The 13,738-nt window shown below is 41.0% G+C and overlaps 1 protein-coding gene across 1 annotated transcript in view; it reads right to left on the bottom strand.

Annotated features, from left to right (window-relative positions):
• dpt (dermatopontin) overlaps positions 1-6,565 on the bottom strand; it is a 41,291-nt gene extending 34,726 nt beyond the window's left edge. Inside the window, 1 exon segment of the mRNA XM_071202966.1 lies at positions 6,520-6,565. Within this exon segment, the coding sequence (XP_071059067.1) occupies positions 6,520-6,565 (46 nt within the window).
• Between the last annotated feature and the right edge of the window lie 7,173 nt (positions 6,566-13,738).

The raw sequence follows: 13,738 nt of genomic DNA, 5'->3' as shown, positions 1-13,738 counted from the left end.
AGTAGAAAGTACAGGTATTTGGGTTCAACATGTAAGAAGTAGAAAGTACAGGTATTTGAGTTCAACATGTAGAAAGTAGAAAGTACAGGTATTTGAGTTCAACATGTGAAGAAGTAGAAAGTACAGGTATTTGTGTTCAACATGTGAGAAGTAGAAAGTACAGGTATTTGTGTTCAACATGTGAGAAGTAGAAAGTACAGGTATTTGAGTTCAACATGTAAGAAGTAGAAAGTACAGGTATTTGTGTTCACATGTAAGAAGTAGAAAGTCCAGGTATTTGGTTCAACATGTGAGAAGTAGAAAGTACAGGTATTTGTGTTCAACATGTGAGAAGTAGAAAGTACAGGTATTTGAGTTCAACATGTAAGAAGTAGAAAGTACAGGTATTTGTGTTCAACATGTGAGAAGTAGAAAGTACAGGTATTTGAGTTCAACATGTAAGAAGTAGAAAGTACAGGTATTTGTGTTCAACATGTGAGAAGTAGAAAGTACAGGTATTTGTGTTCAACATGTGAGAAGTAGAAAGTACAGGTATTGAGTTCAACATGTAAGAAGTAGAAAGTCCAGGTATTTGTGTTCAACATGTGAGAAGTAGAAAGTACAGGTATTTGTGTTCAACATGTGAGAAGTAGAAAGTACAGGTTTTGGAGTTCAACATGTAAGAAGTAGAAAGTACAGGTATTTGAGTTCAACATGTAAGAAGTAGAAAGTACAGGTATTTGAGTTCAACATGTAAGAAGTAGAAAGTGCAGGTATTTGAGTTCAACATGTAAGAAGTAGAAAGTACAGGTATTTGAGTTCAACATGTAAGAAGTAGAAAGTACAGGTATTTGGGTTCAACATGTAAGAAGTAGAAAGTACAGGTATTTGAGTTCAACATGTAAGAAGTAGAAAGTACAGGTATTTGGGTTCAACATGTAGAAGTAGAAAGTACAGGTATTTGAGTTCAACATGTGAGAAGTAGAAAGTACAGGTATTTGAGTTCAACATGTAAGAAGTAGAAAGTACAGGTATTTGAGTTCAACATGTAAGAAGTAGAAAGTACAGGTATTTGGGTTCAACATGTGAGAAGTAGAAAGTACAGGTATTTGTGTTCAACATGTGAGAAGTAGAAAGTACAGGTGTTTGTGTTCAACATGTAAGAAGTAGAAAGTACAGGTATTTGAGTTCAACATGTAAGAAGTAGAAAGTACAGGTATTTGAGTTCAACATGTGAGAAGTAGAAAGTACAGGTATTTGAGTTCAACATGTAGAGAAGTAGAAAGTACAGGTATTTGAGTTCAACATGTGAGAAGTAGAAAGTACAGGTATTTGAGTTCAACATGTAAGAAGTAGAAAGTACAGGTATTTGAGTTCAACATGTAAGAAGTAGAAAGTACAGGTATTTGAGTTCAACATGTGAGAAGTAGAAAGTACAGGTTTTTGTGTTCAACATGTAAGAAGTAGAAAGTACAGGTATTTGAGTTCAACATGTAAGAAGTAGAAAGTAAAAGTGGTCGGAAAAATAAGTAGTGGAGTAAAGTACTGATACGAGAAAAATGTACTTAAGTAGAGTAACGAAGTATTTGTACTCCACTACTCCCACCGCTGCATGTTTTTACACTCCTCGTGTTACTGCACAGTTTTTCGAGGCAACTTTAAGATTTGTATTCAAATCAGCGAGCAGCTGCCAAGTAGATAGTCCCGTTCAGAAGTGTTTCTAAAAAATGAGGACATGTTGAGACTGTCTGTACAGAACAAACTGTGATTTGTCCCGCGTTGTACACAGAGAGCGTTTGAGCAAATAAAGGAAACATGTTGGGGAAAGATACACCTCTCTCAACACATACAACTGTATGCAGTGATGTACCTGAACGCGTTCAATGAACGATCGTTCATGAACGCGTTCATATTTTGGGCGAACGTGAACTGAACGTACTGTATTTCCGCTAGATGAACGTAATTGAGAACGCGTTCATTCTCAGCGGTGTATAACGGCGTTCAAAAGTGCGTTCATTCTCAGCACTGTATTATAACGGCGTTCAAAAGTGTACCAGATTTCATATGCCTTTCAGCCGAAAACCCAGTTAAAACACACCGTAAACAGGCTTCAAAATAATGCGGAAAACCACCCAATCTGGCAACAGCAAGCTGCCTGTGACGCGTACGCGCCTGTCACCCCTGGCTGTCGCACTAAAATATAAATATACTAAATATATCAGACTCCTCACAACATACAATGTGGAACCGCGGAACCGGCGAGCATTGAATGAATGAATGAATGAATGAATTAGTATGGACGAAGCCGAGAGCAGCTGCAGCAGCACTCGCTCAGAGTGAGACTCTACGGCAGGGGTGGGGAACCTCCGGCCTCCGGGCCGTATACGGCCCGCGAGACAATTTGGTACGGCCCTCGAGGTAATTTATAAACACACGCAAAAAATAAAAAAATGAAAGAAATCTAGACCGCAAAATAATTAAACAAGGAAGTGCCTGTTTTTCCTGGCCAAGATCAGGGTCCTTGAACACAACACGAGCCTAACGTGTCATCACGTGGTATATGTCTCGACTGACAGGGGTGCAGTTCTGACGGAGAGCACCAGAACGCCACTCCAGCACTTCAGAAATGGCAGAAAGTCCATACACATGCCGCAGTTTCTGCGTGTCTGTGTCTTTAGTTGAAAGCCCAGAGGCGATCTGCTCATCTGTCATACAGTCAATAACTTTGTTGTTATCATTAGCATCTGGTTAGCTAGCTATGCTAACGAATATAAGAAGCTTTGTCTACAACCAGTGAGGTAAAGGCACATCTTTATATGATCATTATAGTTATAAAAAAAATAAGAGAATAAAGTAAACAGGTATAAAATACTATATGATAGTTATTAATAAAGAAGAATACAGTTTGAAAGGGTAGTGATTTGTCAAATATCCATAAATTAAAAGAAAATCTGCTTACAGTTGTGTTTGGGTGTTGAGAGATGTGTCCATAGCTCTCCTAATGTTGCTCTCAAAGTGCACCAGATTGATGCTTTTAACTTCAACATTTAAAAAAAATCTTCCCAGGGGAGCATGCCCCCCGGATCCCCCTAGAGGAGGTTAGGTCCCCCCCCCCCCCACTTAAATCATGTTCACATGGATAGGAAACTAAATACATTTGCACACATCTTGTGTCCAGATCTTTCTGTTTTGGTGGTCACGCCACACCCTGCACGTGCATGCATACGCGAGTCATGGTGAGATATCTGGATTAAGAGGTTGCTTTTTCTTTGCACAGAATGAAATGAATGGGCTGTGATTTTAGTTTTTTTAAGCAGAGGTCAATAACTTGTACGGGCCTCTGAGGATATTGTAAACATTGAAATGGCCCATTAACATCGTACAGGAGACAAATAATAGCTCGCAGCAACTTATTGAAAAAAGAACTATGAACTATAAATTAGTTCATTTTTGACACCATGAACTTTAGTTCAACATTTTGAATTATGAACTATGAACTGAACTAGTTCATTTTAAAATGTGTGAACTGTGAACTGAACTAGTTCATGTAGAAAGTGAACTTTCCCAACACTGACTGTATGCCTGGACCTCACAATAATAAGATAAAACTAAACTTTTCCAAAACAACAACTTAAACTAATACTAGTAAATGCACTCTAAAAGAATTGTTTTTTTTAATGTACAACTATTGCTACAGGTGAAGCTTTACAGACAATACATCGATGAGAGAAAGCAATTGTGAGAAGGCACTTCAAGGCAGGAAGACTCGTAAAAGATAAAATCCGGCGCCTCTGGGTTTAAAGTGCCTTCGACTTCAATGTTTCCTTAATGTCTTTAATTTCCTGTTATCTCTCTGCTGTTGCGGTGATAACTGATCATAAAATAAATCAATCCATTGTTGCATTATGGGTAGGCCCACAGCAGGGACTTACAGTAAAGGGCCCATGTCATGCTTTTCCGGTTATCACCGTCCCCTTGTTGTTATGAAGGTTGTTCTGCATGTGAACGGTCTGCAGTCACAAACCCTCAAAGTGCACCCTGTAGCGAGTAGAGCTCTAACACAGAGAAGACCTGTCTGCTGCCCCAGAATGCCTCGCTGGACATTTCTCTTTTTCCATTGTTTGCTTCCTGGGTTCTGTGACGTGTGAACACCCAGATCAACAACAAATGACCAAATGGACCAATCCGCGGAGCCCCTCCCACACCAGGACCCCTTGGCTAACTAGCAGGGAGTCCCATTGACTTGCATAGAGCTCCCTGGCTGGTAACAGACGAGTTGGGATGGCGGAGAAACGCTCTCCACAGATTCTCACAGCGTCAGAAACCTTCTTCTTTCTCAATATCAAGCCACACTTATTGCTTTTACTTCGACTGTGAGTGTGTGTGTGCTCAGGGTGAGTTTCGCTTGTCCTCGCTGTATCGCCGACCCGGAAACCTGTCCACTCCTCGCAGCAACGTCCCGACCAATCAGAGCACACTGGGCTCACAGGGAGGGGGGGGGGGGGAGCTCCAACAAGCCGTTTAGGACAGAGAGTGAATACACAGACTACACAGAGATGCTGTGAGAAACCAATGTGAGTTTGGAACATTGAACAATGTAAATCTATTCTAGTCGACCTCAACAATGGAATTATGATCAGTAGAAATGGCCATGACACGGGACCTTTAAAGTCAGAGTATCTTGGCCTCTGCAGCTTGATTTTGACAACTTTGTACAGGGTAGAAGTGCAAAACTACATTCATTCATAAAAAAACACACCAGAAAGTCCAACATGTTGAATGTCAGTAATGTGTATTAATAAGAAAATCATAAATGCACAAATGACTACAAATTGAAAAATATTGACTACAAAGGGATAATTAAATACAAATATGCATCTAATGACTACAAAGAGACAAACATGGACTACAAGAGATGCGAAATTAACGCAATATGCCTTCAAAACAACTACCAGAAAGCTTCTATGTCCATGTGATTGAGTTTTTTTTTTAGTTTAATAATATCTTTGCAGCACTGTGTACAAGACTCTTCAACATAATTACCTTTTAAAAAAACACATATTTATCCAAACAAACCTTAAAAAGTCACCCAATCTGAAAGTGTCAATGAACGAAGCCCTGAAACTTTACCTCTTAAAGCACAGCTATTCCTGGTATGCAGGGTTACGCAACTGCCACTGTGCGGATGTCAAAAGGTCTCCCAGCATGCACCGTTTTACCCATAAGACCTTTGCTGTTTAGTAGTGCTTCACTGATGACATTAAGGGGCAAGCCAAAAGACCATAGTAACGTCTCCAAAACAAATCGCTGTGCCTCGGGCTGCAACCTCGTTAGGACAATGCTTCGCTCCGAGGTTGAGCCTGAGAGATAAGCCTCGCTGGCAGAAGTGATAATGGGAGAGCGCGAAATGATTGGCCGTTAAAATAATCACACCACAAGTATTTCAGGATCTTGATACACTGTTCTTATTTATTGGGCCCTCAACGTCCCCCTCAAGGCTTCAAGGTTATCTAGGAGATGATATTAAAGGGTCAAAATGATCGTAACATTGACGAGGTGCGTTTTTGTTAAAGAGGCCCCATTATGCTTTTGGGGGTTTCCCAAGGTTTTTTTAAAATGGTCTTCAAAGGCTAAGATCCCTGTGTTCCTCAAAAGGGAGTTTCTCTCGCATGGGACTCCGTTGCTTACTTCAGAAGAACAGTGACAACACTACGTTACACTTGTGCTTCTTTTGGCTAGCGCTCCAACACATTGTACGTGATAGGCTAAGGGGCGGGACTTCTCTCAGCCAGTACTTTTACTTAAGTAGTTAAACTATGTTAAGTAGATTTAAGTTGAGTTAAGTAGGCCTATTTTCTTACACTTCCTCTCACTATACTATTTGAGAAGTATGTATTTAACTTTGGCTGCATCCTTATCTGAAAACATTAGTTTAAATTATTAAAACTAAATGCACATTTACTTACCAAAGTGTAATCAATCAATCAATCAAAACACTTTATTAATCCCAGATGGAAATGAGGTTTTCTGACAGTTGCACCATATTAGAATAAAATAAATATGTATGTAAAGTAGTGATGTAGTTAAACTCTATTGGCTAGCGCTCCAACACTTTAGGCGCTTTCACACCGGAGTACTATTACTCGTACGTTTCCCGTTTAGTTCCGTTAGTGCCTGGAATTTTGCGTTCACACCAAAAAGATAACTTAGTTCAGAGAACTTTTACCCTCTTTTTAGTGCCTGCTAGAGAGGTGGGACTTTCCTGAGGCTGGGCGAATTACAAACCCCGCGCCGTAAAACTCTGAAAAGTTTTTTGAAGCCGCCATTGTATTTGCTGCATTAGCATTATTAGCATTAGCATTAGCCCCGCGCACCAACGCAGAGAGACTAACTTATGGCAACACAAAAGAAAACATGGGAGCGGTGGAGATGAGGAGGTGTTGGCGTTCTGGCGATTTACTCGGAAGCCCCCCAACTCCGGGGACCTCGGGTGGCAGTAGGCCTATATATAGATATATATATAAACACTAGATGACTCACCCGCGCTGCTGGCCAATGGAGACCGACGTTGCCACATGGCGGCCATCTTGCCACAGGCAGCTCACTCATTCATAACATTATGTCTCTGGTGCTCTATTGAAATAACCGTAGATTGCTCCATTTTCAACCAATTTTCAAACGGTTTGGTTTGTTATAAACATCAAAGATGTAGTTATGATACATTACATTACATTGCATTACATTACATTGCATTTAGCTGACGCTTTTATCCAAAGCGACTTACAATAAGTACATTCGACCAGGAAGACACAACCTTGAAGAAAACAGAGTCATAAAGTACATCAGGCTTCATAGAGCCAAGTATTTCAAGTGCTACTCAACTGGCTTTAGATAAGCCAGTCCTTTATTAGTCTATAAGTGCTCTGTTAGCAGTTCTTTGTTAGTAATTCTATCTCTCGAAGTGGAGTCGAAAGAGATGAGTTTTCAGTCTGCGCCGGAAGGTGTGTAAGCTTTCTGCTGTCCTGATGTCAATGGGAGCTCATTCCACCATCTTGGAGCCAGGATAGCAAACCCACGTGTTTCTGCTGATGGGAACTTGGGTCCCCCTCGCAGTGAGGGTGCAGCGAGTCGTTTGGCTGATGCAGAGCGGAGTGCACGTGCTGGGGTGTACGGTTTAACCATGTCCTGGATGTAGGAAGGGCCAGATCCATTCGCAGCATTGTACGCAAGTACCAGTGTCTTGAAGTGAATTCTAGCAGTTACCGGAAGCCTATGATACTGCATACTTATAATCATTAATTTTTTTTTCACCATGTCTTGTTGTCTCCTGTATCATAGCCATGATAATAACGTCTATAATAAACCAAACCGTTTGTAAATCAGTCGAGATTTCAGCGAGTTAAGAGTCTGTACAGATCACTCACCTTGCAACAGCTGTAGCAGTAGTTGTTGACTGTGGCAAGATGGCCGCCGGTGAGCTACGCTGGCGACTCCCCCTTGAGCCATCTAGTGTTTATAATATATCTATGGGCCTATACGCCGTGAAGTTGTTTGCGGCCTGCCAGTAAACCCAAAGCAGAAGAAGAAGAAGTGACGTCAGCGGCTTCATTTGCGTAATCTTCCCTCAGGGACTTTATTCCGGTGTGAACGCGATCGGCTTAAGTACGGCAAAGTATCACAACAGAGCCGGCCAGCTAACCAATCAGAGCAGACTGGGCTCTGGTTTCAGACAGAGGGTGAAAAGAGGTGCTGCAGTATGAGACAAATAAAGAGCTTTTCGAACATTAAAGCATGGAGACATGTCACAGTTGGGTACACAAGTATAAATAAATGTCCTCACTCCAAGAGGGCTCGGTTAACGGGGAGCTCTGTCGAGTCTTCTGTTTCCGCTATAATTCGATTATCTGCAGTCTCAATGTCGTTTAATGGAATATCTCTACAAACAGGCAGAGCATCTGTAATCTAATGCGAGCAGAGTGAAGGGGATTGAAACAGGATCATAAATCAGAGAGCGGAGGGGGAATGTGCTAAGTGACAGTGAATCTGCTAATGCTGCATTGTTTCTCAGCCTCAGATGTCGATGTTATTCAAATGCCTCTGACAAAAAGGACGGAAGCTATTTCACTAATCAGCGTATTCATTTTCCTCCCGAGGCTCAGGCGGCGCTACAGTTGTTGCAGCGTGTTTGAAATTCAAGGTGAACCGTGACCAAGGTCAGTTCTCATGCGTGCAAATCACTGTCTGATAACACTCTCAGTCACAGGCAGGAGATACGAGTGATTTATTCACCAGCAAAAATGGGAGTATCAATAGAGGCATTCACACCGCAGTGCTTTAGTTCTGATGAACTAAGTTCTCATGGTTTTCTGACAGTTGCACCATATTAGAATAAAATAAATAAATATTTATGTAAAGTAGTGAAGTAGTTCAACTCTATTGGCTAGCGCTCCAACACTTTGGACGTGATAGGCTAAGGGGCGGGACATCTCTAAGCGGTGGGCCAATCACAACAGAGCCGGCCAGCTAACCAATCAGAGCAGACTGGGCTCTGGATTCAGACAGAGGGTGAAAAGAGGTGCTGCAGCACAGGCAGTATGAGAAAAAGAAAGAGCTCTTTGAACATTAAAGCATGGAGACATGTAGAGACACTACATACTGATATACACCTGAACATCAGCAGGAGAGGACTCTTTAAAGTAGAGACACTACATGCTGATATACACCTGAACATCAGCAGGAGAGAACTCTTTAAAGTAGAGACACTACATACTGATATACACCTGAACATCAGCAGGAGAGGACTCTTTAAAGTAGAGACACTACATACTGATATACACCTGAACATCAGCAGGAGAGGACTCTTTAAAGTAGAGACACTACATACTGATATACACCTGAACATCAGCAGGAGAGGACTTTTTAAAGTAGAGACACTACATACTGATACACACCTGAACATCAGCAGGAGAGGACTCTTTAAAGTAGAGACACTACATACTGATATACACCTGAACATCAGCAGGAGAGGACTCTTTAAAGTAGAGACACTACATACTGATATACACCTGAACATCAGCAGGAGAGGACTCTTTAAAGTAGAGACACTATATACTGATATACACCTGAACATCAGCCGGAGAGGACTCTTTAAAGTAGAGACACTACATACTGATATACACCTGAACATCAGCAGGAGAGGACTCTTTAAAGTAGAGACACTATACTGATATACACCTGAACATCAGCAGGAGAGGACTCTTTAAAGTAGAGACACTACATACTGATATACACCTGAACATCAGCAGGAGAGGACTCTTTAAAGTAGAGACACTACATACTGATATACACCTGAACATCAGCAGGAGAGGACTCTTTAAAGTAGAGACACTACATCCTGATATACACCTGAACATCAGCAGGAGAGGACTCTTTAAAGTAGAGACACTACATACTGATATACACCTGAACATCAGCAGGAGAGGACTCTTTAAAGTAGAGACACTACATACTGATAGACACCTGAGCATCATCAGGAGAGGACTCTTTAAAGTAGAGACACTACATACTGATATACACCTGAACATCAGCAGGAGAGGACTCTTTAAAGTAGAGACACTACAAACTGATATACACCTGAACATCAGCAAGAGAGGACTCTTTAAAGTAGAGACACTACATACTGATATACACCTGAACATCAGCAGGAGAGGACTCTTTAAAGTAGAGACACTACATACTGATATACACCTGAACATCAGCAGGAGAGGACTCTTTAAAGTAGAGACAGACACTACATACTGATATACACCTGAACATCAGCAGGAGAGGACTCTTTAAAGTAGAGACACTACATACTGATATACACCTGAACATTAGCAGGAGAGGACTCTTTAAAGTAGAGACACTACATACTGATATACACCTGAACATCAGCAGGAGAGGACTCTTTAAAGTAGAGACACTACATACTGATATACACCTGAACATCAGCAGGAGAGGACTCTTTAAAGTAGAGACACTACATACTGATATACACCTGAACATCAGCAGGAGAGGACTCTTTAAAGTAGAGACACTACATACTGATATACACCTGCACATCAGCAGGAGAGGACTCTTTAAAGTAGAGACACTACATACTGATATACACCTGGACATCAGCAGGAGAGGACTCTTTAAAGTAGAGACACTACATACTGATATACACCTGGACATCAGCAGGAGAGGACTCTTTAAAGTAGAGACACTACATACTGATATACACCTGAACATCAGCAGGAGAGGACTCTTTAAAGTAGAGACACTACATACTGATATACACCTGAACATCAGCTGGAGAGGACTCTTTAAAGTAGAGACACTACATACTGATATACACCTGAATATCAGGAGGAGAGGACTCTTTAAAGTAGAGACACTACATACTGATATACACCTGAACATCAGCAGAAGAGGACTCTTTAAAGTAGAGACACTACATACTGATATACACCTGAACATCAGCAGGAGAGGACTCTTTAAAGTAGAGACACTACATACTGATATACACCTGAACATCAGCAGGAGAGGACTCTTTAAAGTAGAGACACTACATACTGATATACACCTGAACATCAGCAGGAGAGGACTCTTTAAAGTAGAGACACTACATACTGATATACATCTGAACATCAGCAGGAGAGGACTCTTTAAAGTAGAAGATCTAAGAGTACATATTCCACCCCTGCAAATTATCCGTAATTTAATTTAAACGTTCCTTAACTATTTAATAATTCGTGGCGTGCAATGGATCACTAATGTCAGTCAGTGTGCCTTTGGATATGCACGGAAGTAATTTGTTAATATCATAATGTATTTTATCTTTGATTGAGTAGTATGAGTCCAGAACACATTTCTTTGCAGGGATAATATTGTATTGTGTCTTACCAATTATTCCAAGATTTCCAAATAACCTGCCGACAGAGGCGGTTATTTATTCTGTGTTTGAAGAAGTGGGTCAGTGAAAGCTGGCAGACACGAGAGCTGCATGTCAACACAGCCTCTCTAACGCTCTGCTGCCGAGGCTGAACACGTTGAATCTCTTATTCTGAATATAAAATACTTTAAACACTTTATTAGTACGTGTGGATAAAGCAACCGAATTCTGTAAAATCCCCTCCCTGACTGCAGTCATACTTGTTCTTGTATTTGAGTGCATCAACCTTGAAACATAACATGTCATTTTGTTTTAATATTAGAGCCGGGACTCGATTAAAAAAATGAATCTAATTAATTAGAGGCTTTGTAATTAATTAATCGAAATTAATCGCATTTTTAATCAAATATACATATTTGACCTGAGAACAGTGAGAAGCCATTTCCACATGGATTTGACTCCAGGTGGTCTACAGTCGAGTGCAGTCCAGGGAGCCAGGGAGGTGGTTATCTTCTCAGACGTGGACTTACTCATCCTGGCCCTGAACCCAGTCATCTGGTTGAGTGTGGGTTGGGTCAGGGTGTGGTTCCTTGCACTCGGAGTCGGGCTAACGTCCACGCTAGCTGCTACATGCTAGCTGCTACATGCTAGCTGCTACATGCTTTGCATTTAGGTGATACTTTAAGCTTGATGTGCTGCGGTGATATGCAAATTCCTTTTTTGCATAATTTGCACACAACCGTGCTCTTGTCGACGCTTCCATCCGTCCGTTTTTTAAAACAAAATGTCCCATCCACGGGGCCGACCAAAGCGGTCTCATCAGCTTGTTCGTTCATGTTTGACTCTTGTTCACCGTGGTTTGTTGTTGTTTGAAGTCCCATGCTGAAGTCATGAACGTTAGTTGGTGCTCCAGTATAATCGGTATGCCGGAAACTCATCCAGTGAGAAACGTTCCGCTGTGCAAAAATAAGTGCGATTAAAATGCGTTAATTTTTGTGTAATTAATTCATCTTAATTAACGCGTTAAAGTCCCGGCCCTATTTAATATTCAGTATTTTTATGTAATGCTGGTTATGTTTCGAAATGGCAGGAGAGAGCTCTTTATGTGTCTGTCCTTGTTGATGCTATTTGTGTTGAGTTGTTTAATTTACTATCATTATCATAATTAAGGATGTTTGTGCCTGAGGACTCTCTTGAAACCAAACGAGGGTTTTTTCTCTAATTATCTGCAGCTGGCCTCCAATCATCCCATGGATCATAAATAAGAACTAAACATCGTGTATTTCTCGTCTGGCTTTTACTTAAGGATCGTCCTATTATGCAGTGCATTGCATCAGCATGAGAGGAAACCTTTAAATAAACAGATAAACTCACACTGTGGGATTTCTTTTACAATCACTCTATTGATTTTTGGCCACACAACTCGGACTGTCCATCAGCTGACATCCCTTCCTCCTCAGACGGTGAGAGCAGATCTCCATTGATCATGCAGTTAAATAAAGAATGGGGAAAGTCTGGGCGTGACGTTCTTTATATTCAGCTAGCACCACCAAGACCCTATCATACATTCAGTGTGTAAGTGCGCTGACTGTTCTTGCAAAGAGGAAAAAGGGCACATTTTGCACCAAATGTCTGCAAAATACTTCATTTAAAGGGGACCTATTACACACTTTTTGATGTCTTGTATACATCAATGTGTGTCCCCGGTGTGTCGGGGAACTCACGCAGCGTCAGGAAATAAAACCCTCTCTTTTCCTCCGTACCCAAATCTCTAAAAACGGGGAACAACGGAGCTGATCCAGATTTGCGTCCGATATGACGTAACATCTGAACTGTGGACCCACGGCCCAATCAGAAACGTTGCTATCAGAAACAATGCCCGACTGTTTTGGACGTAATACGGTCGGTGTTTACATTAGCATCGCTAACACTCAGAGCTAACCTGTACTGGAGAGCATGTGTGTGAAGAAGCAGGAAGTAGAAAGGAACTCACCTTGTGGTATAACCGGCAAGAGAGAAAGCCTTTGAGCTCCAGACTGTTTCAGAGAGAATCCTTGATAATCCATGATATGGCGTTTCATCACGGCAGCATTTAGTTTAGACGGTAGCTGCCGGGTCCCGCATGAGCTCAGACCCCTCCTTTTTTATTAAAGCTTTATCAACCAAATCAGCACTTTAGAAACAGGAAGTGAAACAGAGGTATATGAGGCATGGCTAGAATGGGTGATCTGTTAAACACTTAATAGACATGTTTTTATATATTTTTATATATGTGAGAGCTATGCTATTGCCTAAAAATAGCATGATAGGTGACCTTTAAATTAATGTAAATTGCACAAGAGCAGTCAGATGCTGTTTGTGTAAATCAGGGGTGTCCAAACGTTTTGCAACGAGGGCCACATACAGAAAAATGTTCGAAGGGCTGGGCCACTCCCTAGAGGTATACTGCCTCATAAGTTAAGTTATAAATTAGCAAAATCAATCAAAAGTAGGTAAATTATGCTCGATACTTGAATCTGCTTTAAGAAAAATAAGCAGCCTACATCACAGCTCTCCAGAGGGTTTCAGTTATCTTGTTAGCATAAGAGGAAATAGGAAGGGTATATTTCAAATTTGTTATGTATAAATGTCATTGGGCTTTTTTCTTATCGACTTGTTATAACATATTTTCAAATGTAATTGACTGAACTTATTGTAAAGTGGTCTTATTAACACATGAATACTGTGTAATATATGTTTACAGATATATTTAATAAGAGAAAAGCTCAAGTTTCATTCGTGGGCCATACTCCATTATACTTTTTGAATTAGCTGAGGGCCGATTCAAAATGGTCTGCGGGCGCA

The sequence above is a fragment of the Pseudochaenichthys georgianus genome, chromosome 4, assembly GCF_902827115.2.
Source record: "Pseudochaenichthys georgianus chromosome 4, fPseGeo1.2, whole genome shotgun sequence".
Taxonomy (NCBI): domain Eukaryota; kingdom Metazoa; phylum Chordata; class Actinopteri; order Perciformes; family Channichthyidae; genus Pseudochaenichthys; species Pseudochaenichthys georgianus.
Note: the sequence above shows the minus strand (reverse complement) of the source record. Positions and strands in the feature narration are given on the sequence as shown.